Below are 20,801 nucleotides of genomic sequence, written 5' to 3' on the forward strand. Positions count from 1 at the left end.
TGGTCAGGATGTTCTTGCAAACCTAAGTCACTACTGCTCTAAATTCACCTATTTAGAGATCTTGTATTGCCAAGTCAGAGTTTCACTGTCATTTTGCACATTAAATAGCATTTAATCAACGTGGCAAGGACAACGAGTGGCCTCTGCACCTGCTTGACTTCTTACAAGTTAGTCACAGAGAAAGAGACATGGAAAATTAGAACCATGTTAACATCGACAGTTGCCCGGCCCAGCTCTGGGGGTGCTAATACTTGGGAGAACGCTGTGTCCAGCACACAGGCTGCAAGCCTGCTGAGCTGGCCGGGCCTGCAGGGGGAGCAGGGTCCCCTCTGCCTGGCTTCTGCTCAGAGAGGAGGTCTTACCTTGGTAGTGACAGCGGAGGCAGAGCTGGCCACGAGGCTGGTGATGGCCTCGCCGCTGCCGGTGGTGCAGGGAGCAGGAGCCGTGGCGGGCGTGGGCAGCCGGGAGGGCACCACGGGCAGTGGCAGGAGGCCGGGCCGGGCACTGAGGCTGCTGGCTGTGCCGCCCCCCGCCCCGGCGGTGGCACTGCAGATGCTGGTGGTCCCATGAGTTCCGTTGGCACTCCACTCACGGCGGTCCCAGCCCACCCGGTAATCTCTTTCGAAGCGGCTGTGGTGCCGGGACATCTCGGTGGGCCTCGGCTGCTCCTCACAGGGAAACAGAGGCCGGACCTGCTGGCACAGAGTGGAGAAGAGGGCGATTTAGACAAGCAGGAGAGGCCGCCGCTAGGACGAGGGGATGGCAGCGACGCCCGTCAGCATCTATTAAACACCTTCTCTGTGTGTAATAAAGGGCTTTCAAATGTTAGCTCATTTCACATTCATAGCAAGCCCACAAAACATGGATCATTAGCCCCACGTCACAGATGAGGAATAAATGATTTGTCCAGGATCACATGGTAAAGTGTAGCAGACAGGATTCGAACCCAGTCAAAGTTTAAAGTAAAGCTTCTTGTTCTGCAGCCTCACGCTGCCCTGACCGACAGATGTGCACGTTTTAATTATGGTTGGGATTTTATCCTGACATCCCCACTGTGTAAACAAGATCTTTTAAATTCCCCAGGCCACATTTTCTTCAATGATGGGATGCAAGCAGCCACACCTGTACACCCATTGTAGAGTGGACAAGGCCCTTTACAAAGATCTCATGGATCCTACGGTGAGTTGGCAGGGCCTGGGTCCTCTCCGATTTATGGACCAGGGAGCTTATTAAGAATAAGCGATTCCCTTGAGGTCAGAGAACTAGAAGGTAAGGATGTGACCGGGATCCTGGCCTTCCTGCCGTAGCTCAACGTGGGACTCAAATCTGAGAGGGTGTTAAATCTCTGGGCCTTAAGAGTCCTCTTTCATAACCCTACGATTCAATCGCTGGTACCAGAGACCCCGGGCTCCCTGGTCTCTGTTAACCAGACCATCTCCCACGTGATTTCCGCGAATATCCGAACCATAAGGCCCTCCGTGTTGTCATGGAGACCTCGACACACCAGGATCCTCTGAGGGCCTTCTGCATCGTGAAGACTGCATTTTGCTAAGCATTATGGTAACTTGCCTGGCTTCCTGCCCAGCCAGGCCTGATGTCACCCTTAGTCAGGAAGGATGTAAAGACATCAGAAAGGCTGTCTCGGCTGGAGAGGCCACAGCGAGGCAGAGGCAGAGGGCACGGGTATGATGGTGTGAGGACGGAGATGGGAAAGTGAGGGTGGCATCTGCCCTGCACGTCACACGCCCCAGCCCTGGCCACGGCGCAGGTGGGACTTGCTTTTGACCCTTTTTCATTCTCCAACCACATCCTGCCTGTGGTGAGCGCCTGGAGGTCAGGGATGGCTCCTGGCTCATTTTCTCACTCCCCTAGTCCAGCGCGGCCCTGGTGGGGGACTCTGGAATTGTTGGCTGGTGGATGGATAGGCCATTTTATTTTTAAAATTTCTATCAAGCCTGATCCTACTCTGGTCTTTGCATATCCAGACCTAGCTGTCAACTTCTAGTGCCACAGACCCAGAGCCTGGGCCCAGTCCCAGCAACCTGCCACTCAAGTCCTACTCGTGCGGTCGGCCAGGCCCTGGCAGCCACTGTCCTCTCTCTGGGCACTGTCCCTTCTGCCAGGTACATGGAACAGACCTGGGCTAATAATCCTGGAGGCCCACCGGAAGCAGAGCTGGCCATGACGTCTTAAAGTTGGGTGGCAGGTTCATTTCATGTTTACTTCTCACCCTACACACTGCGTGGATGACCTCGTTCAGCTGTCACCTCTTTACCGATGACTCCCTCCATCTCCTATGCACCACATCAGCCATCCTACTGCCTGCTGTGCACCTTCACCTGGCCATTCCGCGGGTACCTAAGTACTATAGGTCCTTCAATTAACCCATTATTCTTTTGCCTGAACGCTCATTCTCAGGAATTCCCTCTAGTGGAGAAAGCCACCCCCATTCCCCATCTCCGTCCTCGTATTCGACGGCGGGGTCTTTGATTCTCCTGCTCCGTTTACTTCTCAAATGTGCCTCACGGACATCTGCACACCTTCCCACTTCGATTCACTGTTTACCACATAGATCGTCTCACCCGGTCTTCCTAACCCTGTCCCTCTCCTTATCCCTTCACCCGAGTGCCCTGACAACTTTTAAAAGCACAGATCAGATCACGATACTTCAGTCTCTCGCTTTAAATCCTGTCCTTCATTGTAAGGTCCTGATTCCTCAGGATGGCCCCAGAAGACACGAGGATCTGGGCTGGGTCCTTTTTCTAGCATCACATCCACTCCAGCTACTCCTACCGCCCTCAGTTTCTGAAGGTATCTCTCTCTGTCAGCTTGGGGTCCAAGCCTATATTGCTTCTTTGCCGGAATGGCTTCCCAACCTCTGACATTCTGTGACACGCCCACAGGTGGCGGAACGTGCCCCCTTGGGATCGGGTCAGAGGGGCCTCCTCAGCCCCAGGGAAACCTTTGACACAGCTCAAACCGGTCAGCTCGCTGCCTCGGGGACCACCTGCTGGACCACATAGTAGCTCCATCGTTCTCACAGTCCTAGCAGCCTGTGCCTCCAGCCACCCCCACCCCCTCCCCCTGCCGCTCATCTGTTCCAGTCTCCTTAAAATGCTAGAGAGTAGATAGAGATTCAGGCAGCTGAAGGCCACACAATCTGGTTTCAGCCTCATAAAGTGTATTCAAAACAAAGGTCAACCATTTGCATGCCAGGTTTGGGCTGGGCTTCATTTCTCAATTTAATTTCTCCTTTCAGATGGAATGAAAGAAATGTGTTGCGCAGTGTACCCTGAGCAGGGCGGCAGAGTGCCAGATTCAGAGGTGGCAACTTAAATATTTCCTGCTGGGCATGGAGCCAGTGTGTCAAAAAGGTCTCGTGTGCCCACACGTGCGCCCGGCTGGTTGTGGGGGAGGCAGCAGGAAGCGTTCAGTGGGGCAGGAGGACGTGTCCCAGACGAGACTGGTCAAGCAATTACAGACAAAACTCGTAAAAATGCCGCCCTGTCAAGGTGGGCACATTTCCCTGGCAGGCTGCCCGTGAACCGGCAGAGCCCTTTGCTGAGAGAGGGAGGGGAGTCTGGGCAGCAGGCGTTCCTCTGAGTGTGTGTGTGGGGGCCGTTTATAAAAATACAAAACGAAACAGGACTCTGGGTGGCACCTGTTTAAATTATGTGCACACATGTGAAGAAAAAGCTCTGGGAGGGAAGCGGGGCTGGGCCCTTCCCAGGGGAGAGCAGAACCCCAGTTTTGCTTGCCCGAAGTCTCACGCACAGAACCTCCCAGTTCATAATGCCTGTGCCTCCACGATCTCACACGGTGGCCTCGAGTGCAGACATCCATGTTTTCACTCCTCAGAGCCAGACTCAGATTCAGAGAGGGTGGCAGCGGGGCCCAGCACACCGCTGACGAAGCTGGCCTGGCCTCCCGGGTCCCTTCCCTTTGCACACACCTCTCCTCCTGCAGGGAGCTGTGAGGGGAAGCAGAGGACCTCCTTACAAAATGGAGGTGGACATGTCACTATGGCACGTGCCTGATGGGAAGTGCCTCTGGGAACATCTGGTCATGGTCCCTGCTGTACACACTGCGGCCTTGCCATTCAGTGCCACACATGCTGGTGGCCCTATGCGCACAGGCACATCCCTCAGATCGAAGGACAGAGTGCCCCAGCACCCCAGAAATGCAGCAATGTCACACTAATCGGCCCAACTACCTCACAACTGAGATGACCTCTCAGCGGGGGTATGGAGGCCGCCCTGCGTGCCCCTAGTAGCACCTCTGTCTGGGAGAGAGCGAGGGGTCTGCCCCTGAGGCTCACCCCACTCTTGAGGGATGAGATGCAGGCCCCATGACGGCTCGCCATTCACCAGGAAGGGTGCATCCCTTAGGCGGGCTTGTCCTAGGGCCTCCATAACCTTGCTTCTCCCTTGGGCTCCTCTGTCATCAGGACTGAACAGGAGTTGGCTCCCTTACCTGCTGGCCGCTATCTGGCAGGCACCACAAGGGAACCAGGACCGTGAGTGAATGAGGGACCACCTGCCCACAGGCTCTTCGGGTTCCCTTGGGGGAGATGCCCGGCTGCTAACTAACTAGGATAAGAACCAAATGACAAAGTCGTCTCAGCCCCTGACCTCTTTCTGGCTCCCATCCCAAACCTTCACCCACGGCCTGTCCCTGGAACCCTGTCTCCCTCTCACGCTCCTTGCTCTCTGCTCCCGACGCCCAGACACGAAACGAGCCTGGGGCCTCCACTCTGTATCCCAAACCTCTCTTGTCTCGGTTTTGCTGCAGCCTCTCAAAAGGAGAAGCCCTATCACTGGATATCGATCAGACCCTAATGTTACAGGGCGGCAAAGGATAGGCCTGTAACTCCAAGGCAAGGCCAGTGGGAACCAGGCGGGACTCTAGGACGAGACTGAAGGAGAATGTCAGTTCTGAAGCTGTGTGTGCTCTGGTGTCTGAAACACACAGCCACAGACTCCCTGAGATCCCTGTGCTAGGTGGCTGGGATTTTGTAGGGGGCTCTGTCACCCAAGGCTATTGAGAGATAGAGAATAGACCCGGGGCGGGAGGAAGGTTGTCTTCAGCTGAACGCCCACGACCTAGGGGAACTCATATCAGCAACTGCGGGGCCTGCCTTGACACATGGGTTTCTCCCTGTAGCTCAGGGGCACCCTGAGGGACTCAGGCTCAGGCTTGCGAAAGGCCTGGGCCACCCAGGGCCTGACGATGGCCTGGAAGAAGGGACTCAATCAGCTGACACGAGGCTCGGTCTCCGTGCCTGAGCCGTGTCTCTGTAATTCTGTCTCCTGGACACTTGCTGGATATCAGATCAGCAACCCTCCTGCACAGATTTGCCTCAACATGAATAATTCATGAGTAAATAATTAAGAGTTTCATGTGTCACAGTCATTTGTGTCGTCCACAAGGGGCCGGGGCACGGCGGCCACTGTCCAGGAGCTCTGTGTCCAGGGACATGCTCAGCGTGCTCCGGAGGCTGGTCGTGGCCCCCACCTATTGACATCCCCTGTGCACATGCTGTATCCAGGATCACAGGTGGCTAATGACCCTTCCCTTGTTCTTGTCATTAAGGCACTCGGAGGAGTGGGTGCCGGCTGTGAGGGCCCCCAAGGCGTGATTAATCCACAGGAAGGTAGTGGAGCCCGCTGCCTCCAGACGGGGAGCTGAGGAATGAACCGTGGCCCGTCCAGCCCCGAATGGAAAATGTAGGATTGCCTCATTTGGGGGAGACGTGCTGCCAAGTCAGTTGGAACAGTCCATGCCCATCTTTCTTATTTTCATTTCCCTCTCTGCATCTTTTAGCCTTTCTTCTGGAGCAAAATAATAAACACCAGCCAGAGAACACCATCTTGGCAAATGCAGCACAAAGGAATTCTCTGGGCGGTGCTGGAAGAGAGGGCCAGGTCTTGACACAGATCGTTAGACGGAACTAGGGGTGCCTCTCGGAAATGCCTCTCTGCTTCCTGGGGCCACTCCAGCTCCCACCGACCCGTATCCCCACCGAGCCCACGCTAACTCAGAAGACTTGCTTCTGGCTGAGGCTGGGCAGCAGGCAGCCAGCCTCCTCCTGCGGGAGGACTTCTCTGCCCAGCCCTCTTCTCGGAGCTCGTGCAGGCAGGCCTACGACCCAGCATGTGAGTGCTGCTCCTGTAAGGGTGCTTCCTGAAGACCGGACCCCTCTCTCTATTTCCTCCTTGTAGCTGACTGAGCTCAGGCTGGGCACCTGGGGCAGAGCTCAGGAGATGCTCCCAGATTAAGGCAGCGGATGGTTTCCAGCTTGGAGCATGCAGTAGGGTGGGGACTAGGCTGCGGGGAGAAAGGTGCCCAGGGTGAAAAATGCTGGGCGGCCACTGCAGCAGGGTCCACCCTGCATTTGCACAGCCCGGAAAGCCAGGCCTCTTTGCATTGTGCCTCGCACGCCTTGTCCTGCTCCTGGACCTGCATAACAGCCCCTATGGGTGAGGTATTCCTCGGGAGCAGGGGTACAGGTGTGCAGCACCTGCAAGTGGACATCAAGTGCGCAGGTAGTGTGAGTCAGTGCATGTGCCAGCCTGGGCCCGAGGCTCTGTTTCAAATCCTTTGGACCAGCTCAGAAACCAAGGCCCCAGTGAATTAAAGTCTTTGTTGTCACATTTCACCTCTGCTCTGAAAGGGCCTTTCCCTTCCGCTTAGCCTTGCCTAGCCTGGAGCGGCCACCGTCCTAATGTGACACTCCCCCTGTGCATCCTGCCATCGCCAACCACCTTGCCATGAGGCCTCCCTCAGCGGGACCAGTGTGGAGACTGCCTAGCCCAGGAGCCAGGCAGAAGTGGCTCACCCCAGCTCTGCTGCTTAGCTTCTAGCAGTTTCCACCAAGATCTGCTGCAGTTCCAGGGTCTGACCCAACCAAGCCTCCTCTACCAGGCCCTCCAGGCTTGGGCGAGAGGGAAGTCAGGGGTGAGACAACTCAGTGACCTCTTGACCTCTGCTTCCACTCCCCAGGCGGCATCAGCTTCTGTAACAGAGGGCTTTAAAGTGTCATCTTTATCTTTAAAAGAAGACGGGCATGGGGGTGAGCTCAAGTTCTTGTGGATATACGTAGTCGGTCCTGGATGGATGCCAGGGGACCGAGGGCAGCCTGACGCTCAGGCTGGGTAGATGCTACTGTGGTAGCCTTTGTCTGTTCAGTCTACCAGCTCACTGCTTTGGAGCCACAGCCACAAGAACTCGAGCCCACACCCGTGCTCTGTCCATCTGTCCCAGACCACCTCCCTGTCCACCTTCTGCCCCCTCCCAGCCCAGAACAGTAGAGCCTACTTTATGTGCCTTTTAGCACCCTAAGCCAGCTAGAGGTTGGACCAAATCCTTTTTGAAACAAAGTGCTAGACAACCTTTGGGGTATCTCCCAAAAGTAGGTAGTTTGACCCTATTCAGCAGAGAGGGCAGGAAGGGTCCAGCAGTGGTCACAGCAACAGCAGTCTGGTCTTGTAGGGCCACAGTTCTTACTCATCACAAGTAAGCAGAGTAAGAGAGACACCACCTCACTGGCTTCTCGTGACATTCCAGTGCTGTAGGCACGTTTCATAAGTGAGCAAGATGAAGAGCATGAGGACGAGGGGTAAGAGAGGGGCCTGAGTCCACCTGCCCAGGGTGCGATCTGTGGTTTGCAGCATCCACATCACATGGATACCTGTTAGATATGTAGAATTCCAGGCCCCTCCTCCGGGATGACTGAGTCAGAATTTCCATTTTCAACAAGAAGTGGGTGAGGTGGGGTGGGGTGGGGTGGGGTGGGGTGCTGTGGTGGGACGAGACTCAAACACGGGTTAGAGTCCAAGACGTGCCAGCCTAAGAGCTGGCAGTTAGCAGGACAGGAGCTGGCCGAGGCACGCAGGCATCCTGGGGCTCTGGCCGTGCTCTGTGACGCATCCTGGTCCTCAGAGGGCCCTGGGGGGCAGAGGTATTTGGCAGGAAAAGCCATATTCCATAATTACAGGGCTTAATACATGACCTTAAAAGACAAATGCTTCAAAACGCTTTTCTGATGATAGGTTTCAGGAGAAAAAGCCACTGATTCCTTTCCTGGGCACAACTGCTCGTGCAAAAAGCAATCTCCCTGTCTCCGGAAGGTGGTATGCGATGCCCGTTTTAGATGAACAGCATTAAAAGAACAAGCCTCCCATTTCCCTCCCTTCCCAGGTGCACCTTTGCTTTGAGAAATTCTGGCTGTGGGTTTTGATGGAGCGATTTTTTTTTTTTTTCAAAAAGGCATACATGATTCAGAGACTTTTCTCATGGGACTAATTGACTAGGCATTTGTGCTATTGCTACTGGTGTAAATCATTATAATGGTGATAATGAAAAATAAAAAAGATATTGGAAATGACAGTTGGCAACATAATATCAGCATAAACTGAGGGAAGAAGGAAGGCGTGTGTAAATTAGGGGCTCGTAAACATTAAGATCGATGAGGCAGCTATGGAGGGCGGGTATGGTTTGATCACTTAGAGGAGAATTAACAGTTATCATTACGAGCCGCCATCTTTGCTCCTTCGGACTCCTTGTTCTTGGTGGCTCTATGGAGAATGGAAGCACTGAAATCTAGAGTCTGCTTTGTCGCTGTCCTGAGAACACACGATTGCAGTATTGAGAGCTACACTTTGCAGTTACTTTCTTCCTCAAGTGGCCCGCCTGCCTTCTCGAGGCCCACACCTGGTTATTCTGCATCTTGCAGAACTGACTAATTCACGAGATCTCTCTTCACAGCACATGGAATTCATCAGTGACCCAAGTTGATGAATGAAGCCTATTCGGTGCCTGGAGCCAGACCCAGAACAAGAGTTGCAAAGAAGAAAGACCGCTCCTCGCTCTCTATTTGGCTGCCAGAAATGCTCTCGCAATTTGCTTTCTTCTAGACAAGAGTCTATTCAAAAGTCTATTTGGAAACATTAGGGAATGGCTGTCACATGGCCGGCAGATCATACTGCCTGTGACAGGATATTATCTTCCCTGGGAGAGACTCGACTGCTCTTCTGTTTCCCTGAGTAAGGAGCGTCTGGGCTGATGGCTGCAGAATTGCTCCGAGGGCTGGGGACATTAAAATCCTTGTCCAGAGTGAATGCGGAACCGACAGCCACTTCAGCATGCAGGATTTGTGGAACCCTCGCCGCGTTAGTGCGAGCGTGCTCCTTGCTCATTTCCATCTCTGGTGGGACCTGGGGAGTTCCTGCTTATCTGAATCCCTCCCTGGGAAACCAAGAAGGACTTGGCTCTGGCAAGATCCTGAAAGCAGGCAAGGAGGGGCATGGCTCCTGCCTTCAGAGACAGTGGGGCTGCTCAGGGGGAGCTCAGGCCAGGGCTCAGGAGAGGAAGCGGCCAGTCCAGGCTGGAGCCAGCAGGGCAGGTCGGGGGGTCCTGATGCCAGGGTAGCCTACTTTCCTGTGGCTCCATTCATTTCAGAGAACAGACTGTACTTGAGTTAGGAGGGTGCGAGGGCGGGCATGTGGGCGATGGAATAAATGTGGTGTGGCCAAGGATGAAAATCCAGCTTTGCCCCCATGCATCCAGCCTGCAGAGCTGCCTCCAAACGTGGGCTGTACCTCACCTCTCCTCAACAGAGAGGGGGGCTACAAGGGCCTTCGCTTTGACATTGGGAGCTGAAGGCCCATGCTGCTCACTAGGGCTCCCTCCAGAATCAGCAGGGGAAGAGAAGAGTGTTTTGGGCCACTTGGGAGAGACTTTTCTCCCCTGGTTCTGGCCATTGACTCCTTGTTTCGGTCACTCTCCTGTTGACCTCTCTTACCGAGGGCCGAGCCCTCAGAGGCTCTTCGGCCTTCATTTTGGGAGCTGCTGCCTTATCTTGATGTACTTGCTTCAGATTTCCACTGTCTTTATTCTATGTCCGTGTTTTTAATTTAATTTAATTAAAAAAAAACAAAAAAAAAACAAAAAAAACACCCAGACCAGAGGGCAGCCTGTTGCGAGGTTATGTGTTTTATCACCACCCAAGCATGCAAATGAGGCAGCCTTTGTTGACAAGTTCACATCTCCAGTGCAGAGCTGGCTGTTTGAACAGCTTGTGTGCAGTAATTGAAACATAGATTTTTGTTGCCTTTCTGTTTATTTTTAGATTAACCAAGCAGAGATGCTTGGTTTCCAGGCTGCCACTTCCACCCCCTTGGGCAGCCTGGGACCACTGGCCCCATGCCCACCAGCAGCAAGGACCTTATGTGCCCTGTGGGGCCCCCTGTGCTGGGTTGATCCTGTACCTGGGTTTGGTCTTTGCTGTGACCCCCGGGGCCCAAGGCAGGGAAGCCGATGAAGGCAGCATGGCCGCTGGCTGTTCCCTGACTCCCGGGTCCCTGAAGACTGTCCCGTCACCGCCGTGCTGAAGTCTCACAGCAGCTCTGGGGTCAGACACCCCCTTTGACAATGGTAGTAACTGAGGCACAGAGTGTCAGGGCAGAGATGGAACTAGACTCCAGACCTGCCGCTCCCAGGGCAACGGGGCTCTGACACAGGAAGGGCCACGGGGCTCAGAGAGATTCTCTCAGGGTCAGTTTTCTGATTGTGCCACTTTTAAAAAATTATGGTCACATCAGCCTGGATAGGTGGGTTATGACATGATAACAAACAGCCTCAATCTCAGTGGCTTAAACTACAGCGTGCGTTTTTCACTTACGCTACGTGCTCACTACTGGTCAGCTGGGGGCCCAGGACCCACGCTGGGAGCATGTGCCTCACATGAGCTCTGCTGGCCACTATGGCAAAGAGAAAGAAGGCCTGGGGAACCACACTGTGTGTGTGTGTGTGTGTGCGCGTGCATGCGTGTGTGTCCGTGTGCGTGCGTGCGTGTGGGCGTATGTGTTTACAGAGTGCCTGGGCTCGGCTGAGTTCTGCTCTGAACGCTGCGGCATCACTGAACCTCTCTGTCTCAACATCAACTACATTCATGTGACATTCTACGATTTTTGTCTTTCTATCCCAGGAGGCCGGCAGCTCCTCGAAGTTAGAGGCTGCCTCCTTCTCACCTCATTGCCCCAGGGCCCACCCAAGGCTGGGTATATTGCCAGGGCCCCCCGACGTATATTGAGCGGAACTGTCCCAAGGGTGGACGTGAGTGAGAATGTGACATGCACAACGTCCCCCTCAGACCACTTTTTCTTCCCGACGGGGTATCTGCATCTCTGGAGGCCTTCCTCTGTGCCATCTCTTCCTGGAAGCCCTCCCGGACCACCCAGACAGTAGAGGTCGTCACTCCGAGCCTCCCCGCTGGCACCCGGCACGGCTGCTCTGTTCTTATTAATAATCACGCAACGGGTTTGTTAAACAGGCTGAACTCAGTGGAACGGCAGCAGCAAGCAGATTTCTTTTTCTCCCACTACTTCCCTTCAAACTCCCCTGTTGGATATGAACAGATTTTTTGGGGGGTGGGCACTTTTGGGCATTGCTTCTATTATTATTATTCTGTTTATCATCATCATCACCATCATCATCATCACTGCTGCTGCTGCTACTTCCACTACAGAGACCCGACACCTACTGAGCATCTGCTGTGTGCCCGCACCACCCCAAAGACTGTCCACGCACCAGCTCTTTTCATCCTCAGGACAAACCCATGAGCAGCGCCCTTTTATTAAACCGAAACACAGAGAGGCTTAAGGAACTTATAGGTTTAAGTGACCTACATGCGCACAGTGAGTAACTGGCGAGGCCAACTCTAAAAACAACCTCATCTTCGGCTTCCCCATAGCCAAGTCCAGTCTTTCATCAGAACTTGGATCTCATATCCGATTCAGAGCTCCTCCCCTCGGCCCAGCGCCCTTGACGCAGGCTCGGAGCCCTGCCATGGGGCAGGGGTACGTGGCGCTCCCCGGTCCTGCCTCCTTCCCTCTCACTAACTGCTGCTCTGGCTTCCCCACAGGGGCCAGGAGGGACAGGGGGAGCCAGAGCACTCCCTGCGGAGGTGGCCCCCTGTGGCAGAGACCCACTGCTGGCTCTGCTGCCGGTGGGCGCTGCTGTGAGTCCTTTGCTGGAGTGGCTGGAGAGGTCTGGTTGGGCTGGGTGCTCCCTGCATTGGCTCTTCCAGATGGCTCCCTTGTGCAGCATCCACTGTGGAAGCACGACTGACATTACCTTGGCTGCCTGACTCTGGCCAGGCCGAGTCAGGCACAGTCGTGGTGCCCCCAGCTCCAGGGGACACAGATCACATCCTCCCGAGTGCTTTAGTCTCAGGTCCCCGGAGACTGGGCTTGAATGGGTGGAGGGCGGGGCACCTCCCAGGAGGGGAGGGAAAAGCCTGGGTGTTCCTCCCAGGATAATTCCTTCTCATGAATGGCATTTCCTATTTCCTGTCGTCTAGCCAGACTTTCTTAACTTAGGGGCGAGGGGCAGCATGGAGGGAGTCCTGGGGCTGCCTAGTTCCCTTTTCCAATGTGGGCGGGGGGTGGGCTGGGCATCTTTCATGCTCAGCCTTGGGCCTCATCTGAGACTTCAAGACACAGGAAAAGTTAAATTTAACACCTGGCTGTTGGGTACCACCTTCTTTAGCTCTGTTATCACCTCCTCCAGGAAGCCTTCCGGAAGGCGCAGGCTACTCTGTTGCTTCACCCGCTGGCCCCACCCCCTTCTAGTCCTTGTTCTGCAGGGACCCACGTGTCTGATCACATACTAAGATCTGAAAACACACAGCATTGTCTGCTCCCCACCGGTTGCCTGGGTGGAAACCCTACTTACACCCATCAGGCATGTCCATCCTTTGCCCATAGTCACATGTGTGCAGACCCCGGCTGCACAGAGCTCAGTCCCAGGGTCTACCGATGGCAAGGGAGTGGGCACTCTGAGGACAATTGGGGATGACAAGGTCAGGGCCACTGGCTGGGTAGCTGTCTGCAGGCCAGATCTCAGCTGCAGCAGCCCTTGGGCGAGGGCGAGATAGCCATCTGCTAGCAGCTCAGCCCGGCCCATTCTGCACACACAAACAGTCCATTTACAGAGGGCCAGCCTGCAGCGGGTGCCCAGAGCAGGGCTGACGCCCCAACTGTCTGGGTTTAATAAAGGATGCTGCAGAGGTCTGGGCTTGGACGCAGGGGGAGGGAGGGAGTCCCTGCCCAAGGCTGGGGGGACTTGGGTATCAGAGACCAGCCTGGCACCATCAGGATGGACTTCTGGAGCCAGAACAAAAGAAGTTCAGCACTGCTCATTGCCAGAGAAGAGGACTGGCCTGGCACCTGTTCCCTGGCCACCCAGGAAATGACCCGCCCCCAGAAGCAGCGTACAGAGTGTGCTCGCCCCGCAGCCTCCAGGGCCTCCCACCTGTGGAAAGTGCCCCAAGTCTCCCTATGAAGTCAGAGACATGGGCATGAGGTAGGGTCTGCATCCCTCCCTGCACCCCGAGCCTTTGCTGGTGTCAGCCTCCTGACCTGGGGACCGCTCCCTATGGCGAGAAGTCTTCCTCACCAAGCCCAGGAGCACAGTGAGGAAGAGAAGCAAGGAGCATTTATCGAGCGTCTGCAACGTGTCTGTCATTTTGAGAATCGCTTTAATCGTGTGAGTCATAGCCCTGCTTCTATTTTATAGAGGGGGAAACTGAGGCTCGGAGATTAGGTGGCCCGTTCAAGGCCACGAAGGAAAGGAATCAGTGGTGCCAGGAGGAAATTCCCGTGTTTGATGTTGAGCCAGTTCTCTTTGTACATCATCCTTACATCCGGGCCTCACATCTGGGCTCGAGCTCCCTGACAGCCCCGGACCTGCGGATCCTTCACCTCAAACTCACAATCCTTCTTATAGGTCCAACCTTCTTGACTGACAGCTCTGAGTTAGCTGCTCACTCCAACCCCTTCTCCCCATCTCCATCCTGAACACCCCGGTCTGAGCCTCTAGCATCCCTCGCCTGGGTTTCTGCTGGAGCCTCCTAACTCATCGCTTTCCTTTTTTTGCCCTCATTCAGCATATTCTCCACACAGCAGCCAGAGTGATAAAACCCAAACCACGTGACCTTACTCTTCTGCTCAGGTCCCTGCGATGGCTCCCATCTCAACTGAGAAAAAGCTCCTACAAGATCCACGAGGCCCTGGAGCCCACTTCCCTCTCTTGCTTCATCCCCCCTCCAACGACTCTGCTCTATCGTGCTGGCCTCTTTGCGGCTCTTCCCTCCCCTCAGGCCCCTCCTGCCTCAGGACCTTTGCACACGCTGCTCGCTCTGCCTGCCCAGTTCTTCCTCAGTTATTCACCTGGCTAATGCTCTCATTTCCTTCAGATCTCTACCTAAATGCTACCTTCTCCGTGGGACTGTCTCTGACCATCTTATTTTAAAATGGCAAGCTCTTGCCCTGCTTTATTTTTTGATAGTTCTCGTTGCCTTCTTACAGACTGCGGAATTTTTTAGATTTCTGTCTCTCCCACACTGGAATGGAAGTTATCTAAACAGAGTGCTTTATACATATTGATTCATTTAATACACATAACAATCAGCTATTAGGATGGCTATCTCCATTCTCCAGCCGAGGAAACTGAGGCACAGAAAGGTCAAGCAACTTGCTCCAAATCGCCCAGCTAGCAAATGACGGAGCTGGGATTCAAACCCGGGTGGCTCTCAGACATGGTGCTCTCCAACTGCCAGTTCTGTTTACTTCTATATCTTGGCTCAGACAGTACCTGGCCTCTCGTAGGCACTCAGTAAGTGATGAATGAATGAATGAACAAACGAACGAACGAACGAATGAATGAACCGATGCTGCCATTCCACGTCAGTATGGTTCCTGTGCTGTCTTCTCTCTCCATGGACAGAGAAATCCTGAATCAAGGACTTCTGTTGTCTCCTCCTATGCTGCCCCACCCATCAGGCCACCCATATCCGATGGGACAATGTCAGTCAAGTTCAGTGAATGAACTGCACTTGCCCTGAGTCTTAACTTGGTTCCTTCTGCCAATGGCCATGGGGAAGGGGCAGGGCAGGCTCGTCGGACGAATCCTCTCTTCAGAACTGTGATCAAGACCCCCACATGGCACAACCAGGCTCCCACCCCTCTCTCCTGTCTGGTATCCCACACAGAGCGCTGGAGAGTCTGGGGGTCACATCGTGAGCACAGGGCAGGCAGACTTAAGCATCTTATTCATAACGCACCGGTAGCACGAACACTCAGAGGAACAGCCAGCCCTCCCCCAGGAGCAGACACATCTACGATGCGATTCCTTCGAGGAAAATTACTCAGGCAGCCATTTATTAAAACACAACTGCTCCCGAGGAGGCCTTTTGGCTGTGGAAATACCAAATAGCTTCGAAGCCCCAGCCGTCCGCGAAACCGATGAAGCAGGCTTCTAGGCACTATCTGACTTTTAATCTGCCTGCTCTTTCCCCATCTGGAAGGTCTAATAAAATGTTACACTGCGAGGGAACAAGGAAATAAGCAGCTTCAGAGGTGAGGGAAGGATATTTAATTTCTTGCTTTGGTCTGCTATTTGCATAAGCCTCAAGGGAATAACCGGTAGGAGAAAGAGAAGAAAAATAACAATTTCTTCATGTCTACGGGGCCAGGCACCATGCTCGAACGATGGCGTTTTACATTTAACCCTCACAGCCAGCCCGGGAAGGGATGTTTTATTGTTGTCTCTGTGGCAAAGGCCACTGGTGCTCCCCATGTCCGTGTCTCCCTCTTTCTCGGGGACTACAACACTCCCTAGTCCTGCTTGATTCCAGCGGGGGCCATGTGACTAGTTCTCACCAGTGTGTGCAAAATGTGTGTGCAAATGATTTGGGTCCCCCCAGGCTGACGTGGTTATGAGCAGGGCTGCCTTTTCCAACCTCTCTGGTCCCTGTCCACTGCAAGGGAGGGTGAGGTCCAGCCATCAGACACACACGCGGAAGAAGCCTTGGTGCCTGTTGGGGTCACAGAGTAGAGCTCCTTCTTGTCAATCCACTCTGAACTGTGACCTGGGAAAGACAAGCTTCTATTGGATTAAGCCACTATATTTTGGGGTTGTTTGCTTCAGCAGTTAGCCTGTCTTGACTAATGTAATCTTAATCTTATAGCTGGGGAAACAGAGGTTCAGAGAGCTGAAGGTGACTTGTTCGAAATCACCAAGAGCCTGGATCCAGCCAAACTAGAGCCGTTTGAGTGTTGACTAGGCCTGGTTCCCCCCTCGGGCGTTCCAAGTGAGAGGCAGAGGCAGCTGTTCTGAGTCCATCTTCCAGGTTCATCTCCCTGGGGCTGAGCAGCACCGAAGCTGACTCCCTGGGGATCTGGGCAGGAGACTGTCCCTCCCCTGCCTCCACCTTGGGGAGAGAACGCAGGAAGGACAGAGGTTGAACGCTGGCTCCCCAGGGACTGTCTTCTTCCAAATGCCCAACAAGTCCTGTGGACGGCACGTGCTTTGTAGCAAAGGTCAACTCCAGAAAGCAGGAGACTCAGCAAATCCCCAAATAGCCAAACCCCAAGCACGGCTGCCCCATCAGAGCCCATGTGCCACATGGACGCAGAACAAGAGATGGGCAGAGAGGGGAGAGCACCACCCTCGACAGACCTGGTGACGGCCAATAGGCTGATCCCTGCTCAGCTGGCCCTCTCATCTGCAGAAGTGTCCTGAGCGTACAGGCTTCCAGCCAGGCGGCTCTACTGAGGCTAAAATAAGTCCGCTAGATGCCTAGTACATTTTTGCTCCTTAATGAACATGTGCACAGAAAAAGATGCAATTCAAGAAAGAGTGGGAAAAGCACTCACTTACCGGGGAAGAAATATGATTGCCAAATTCTGAGAGGCTATTTTAAACAAGAGATTAAAAGGATGGACATTAAAACAGAACAAAGCAAAATACCGCATCACCCTGGTTGCCTGACTGAGCCCTTTAGGCTCATTAGCGCTTCTTCCCAAGGCCACCAGTACGATGGCATTGACAACAACACACGCCCGCACCCGGCCACTCCCAACAGTGCTAATTACTTCCCAGGATTAATCCTTCAGTTTCCTAGACAGTTCCAGCAGCCGCGCCACGGCGGCTACTGCCAGAAACAAGAGCTTCTGCGTGGAAGACACACCTACTGTTTCCGGGGAGCTGAACTTCAGGTCAAAACCCACGTGTCCTCTTGCACAAGGAGGAGGCACCAGCTTTGCTGCCATCTACCAGGAGCATCAATTCTTTGGATTTTCTGGCTTTGATTTTTTTTTTTTTTTTTAAAAACATGTTTTTAATTGCCAGGGGCTTAAGTAAGAATGGTGAATGCAGTGTGTCTGGGACCAGGAATCCAGTGGGAGTTGCTGCCTCAGACACTGGCAATCACCCTGCGTGGCTGGACAGCTCCTGTTTGACTGTCCCTCTAGAACAAGGTGCACAGAGCTGCTGCCAGACTTAGAACTGGCTGGCACTCAGCACTGTGCCAGGGCTGTGAGGGGTGGCAGAGATCAGTTTGGCAGAGGGATGACCTCAAGGAGGCCCTGTCTGGCAGGGCTACACTGACCCTCCAGGGGACCTTGGACCATCAGACAGTAAGTGCTGCTTCTGCTGGGCGTGAGTGTGGTTCTCTCCTCTGGCCTTCCCTACAGCACCCCACAGCGTTAGCGAGGCACATACATACCCATCTTTTCGTCTACTCATTCATTCCTGCACTCATCCATCCACGCCTCCACCCACCCGTTGATTTAGTTCTCTTTCTATTGGTGTGTCGACTGTTTGTTGAGCATCTGTACAGATACTCTGCCAGGCATCAGGAAGGTTCCTGTCAAAAGAAGAAAGTAAGAAATTTTCCGAGCTTTAATTCAGTAGTGAAATCTGTGTTGTCTATCTGATAGCCGCCCCCTAACCCTTCATCTGATAATAGACTATTTCCCATGTGGAGCCCACTAGATATGCTTCGGGTGTTCTGACTCATCGCCAGGTGAGCACGTGACCAGGACAGGTAAATTAGTGTGTTCTATTCCCTGCCACAATTACTGATTTAGGGTTCCTGGCCCCAAAAGACCCCAATCCCTCAGAGCTGATGTATGTACTCAGAAAACAAGGGTCTCTCTTCCCTCGGTATTATAAACAGTATGGATGCTGTAAGCTGGAATGGCTCCTGGCCATTCTCCCTAGTCCTGGGGAGGAAGCGATCTGCAGAACAGAGAGTGAAGCCAGCCACAGAGAGAAGTGGAGATGAGAGGCCGACAAGAGTTTTGATATTCTGTGAACTCCTGGGTCTAGCTGTGGCAGAAGCCGCTGCTGAATTTTTCAGTGACAAGAGCTAATGCATTCTCTTTTTTGCTTAAATTAGTTTGAGTTGGGTGCCTGTCTGTTGTAATTAAAAGAGTTCTAATATGTTCTAATACACTCTCAGAAGAATTAAGTTCTGCGATGCTTAAGAGGAGGTTTGGGATGTAAGGAAACTTCTTTGAGATTCTTTGGGAAACAAGGAGGATTCAGAGGGAAGGAAGAGAAAGAAAGATGCTCAAGATGAAAGAACAGTGTGGACCACCGCTGTCCAACAAAATTTCCTGCAGTGATGGAAATGTTCTGTCATCTGTGCTGTCCAATATAGTAACCACTAGCCACGTGTGGTTACTGAGTACTCAAAATATGGTTGATATAATTGAGGAACTGAATTTTTCATTTTAATGAATTTAAAGAGTGCCTTTGCTGGTGGCGACCGTATTGGACAATGCAGGTGTGGACAAAGGCCCCGGGGAGAGAGGGAGAGGAAGAGGGGGCACTCCCGCGGCAGACGTGAGCGAGATGGATTGAAGATGGAGAATCAGAAACAGGAGGATCATTTGAGATGCTGATGAAAATAGCACAGCGGGGGATTGATGAGGGTCTGAGCTGTGGCAGAGAAGACAGGGAGGAGTCGGAAATGATAAGTTACCAAGCGGGAAACGCCAGAGCCAACTCCCAGGTCTGGGGGATGCTGAAATGCCAGGAAAGTGGAGGGGGTGGATTTGGGATCTATGGAATCTGAGGTGGCAGGACATCAGGATGAATGCAGGTTGTTCGCTAGGAAGTCAGAGACTGGAGGTGCACGTCTTCGAAGTCAATGGGATTTAGGGGGTCAAATTGGTCAAACTGTAGAAAGATCAAAGTATAGCGTGATTCCCATTAAGAGGTCTGAAAAAGAGAGAACAAGGAAGAGAGACGTGTGAAGAGCCAGGTGGAACAAGGTCAGCACAGCATCGTCCAGGTCCGCTGGGATTATGAGCGGAAGTCTCGCTTTGCTTACAGACAGACATATTTTTTGAGATAATGGAAATGGATTCCTTTAAATGTCTCATCTTAAACAAGAACGAAACACTTTAGCAATGTTAAAGACAACATCTTCTGAAACCCACTGCGTCCCTCCCAACGTGCTGAACGGAGTTTGACATAACAGACCCCGGGCTGTGACACAGCGTCAGGCTAAGGCCCAGAGGAGCCCCGGATGGCCCAGCGTCCCTGCACTGACGCCCCAGGCTGTGGCGCCTCCTCTGTGTGCACGTCAAATTCTAGAGCTTTGCAACGGCTTCACCTCCAATTAGCTGCTAGCAAGTGTTTCTTGTTTCTGTTATCTTTCTGACGCTTCTCCTTACTCTAGCCCGGTTGGGAGTTTGCAAATTCGATTTGAATTTAGAATCCAGGTAATCAATCTTTCAGCTCATTTGTATATTTTTTTTTTAAAAAAAGAACAATTCTAAATTAAAGCCTGGGATGTTGATGATGAAAAAAAAAAGAAAAAACCCACAAGATTTGGGTGCACATACTTGACGATCTCTATTCGTTTTGTCAGCCTCTCAGAGACACTTTCTGGTCTTTTCTCAGTCTAGGCTCTGGGGAGAAGAAGTTTCCAGTTAAGAGAGAACTGGTGGAAAAAGCAGAAGCCCTGGCGACCTCGTCACAGAAGATCTCTTATTCTGAAAGACGTCAATGGCACGTGTCGTCACATCCTCACGAACGTGGAAGACAGACACTATCCACTAGAGTTAGTCAAGCTGCAGCCCAGACAGCTAGCAGAGTGACATTCCACAAAGTGTCCCTCTTCACAACCAGGGAACCCTGCTCACGCTCGCCCCCACGAAGCCACAGACACACTCCTCCCAGTGTCTGGAGCACACTTCCCAGGCACAATTCCAGCGTCCTGCCTGCCACAGATGTCAGGCATCTGGGTAGCAAGTTGCTGACAAAAGGTGACAGATAACCTCCATGCTGGAGGTCTGGACCAACGGCTTTTAGACGTCTTGGTAAAAATAAAACAGAACCAGAACGGAGCCAAGCAGATATGATGGAGAATTAAAAATTCTAGCTTTGCGCCCGAACCATTCGGCCCCCTGGCCAGTGAAGGTGACTTCAGTTATCCTTGTTTCTCACAGTGTGGTCCCTGGACCGGCAGTGCCAGCATCACTTGAGAGTTTATCAGAAATGCAGAATGTCAGTCCCCACCGCAGGTTACTGCATCAGAATCTGCATTTTAACGGATCCTCAGGTGAACTGGGCACATAGTGGATGCACTGCCTGCCCCAGAACTGGGAGTCTGCAGACACCTGGGCTCTGGTCCTAGTTTTGCCTCTTATTGGTGGTGTGATGTGGGCTAAGTCGTTTTTCCTTTCTGTCCTCTGTTTTCCCAAATGCCTAATTGAGGTTCAGCCAAATGGGCTCAACGATGCACCCATGTCCTAACCGTGAAACTGAGGTCTGCGGGTACTTGGGGCCGACAGAGCCACTCTCCTTTACAGACCAGATGGCCTTTCTCAGCCCGGAGGAGCCATCGTGGGATTTCAGAAGCGTTCCTTCCTGTCGTGAAGGCTATGGCGTGCATCCTGAAATCTTCTGGACATATTCCAAAGCCTCTGGCTGCCCCGGACAGC

The 20,801-nt window shown here is 53.1% G+C and overlaps 1 protein-coding gene across 2 annotated transcripts in view; it reads right to left on the bottom strand.

Moving 5' to 3' along the window:
• The window catches only part of KLHL29 (kelch like family member 29), a 226,120-nt gene that overhangs the window by 132,152 nt on the left and 73,167 nt on the right, over positions 1–20,801 (bottom strand). The window contains exon 2 of one of the 2 annotated variants that reach the window (XM_023528542.1): positions 363–695. In XM_023528542.1, the coding sequence (XP_023384310.1) occupies positions 363–647 (285 nt within the window). In that variant the 5' untranslated portion in view covers positions 648–695. The remainder of the gene's footprint in view (positions 1–362; positions 696–20,801) is intronic. The other variant, XM_011356584.2, reaches the window with a different exon arrangement.

This window comes from Pteropus vampyrus, unplaced genomic scaffold, assembly GCF_000151845.1.
Source record: "Pteropus vampyrus isolate Shadow unplaced genomic scaffold, Pvam_2.0 Scaffold28, whole genome shotgun sequence".
NCBI classification, from domain to species: Eukaryota; Metazoa; Chordata; class Mammalia; order Chiroptera; family Pteropodidae; genus Pteropus; species Pteropus vampyrus.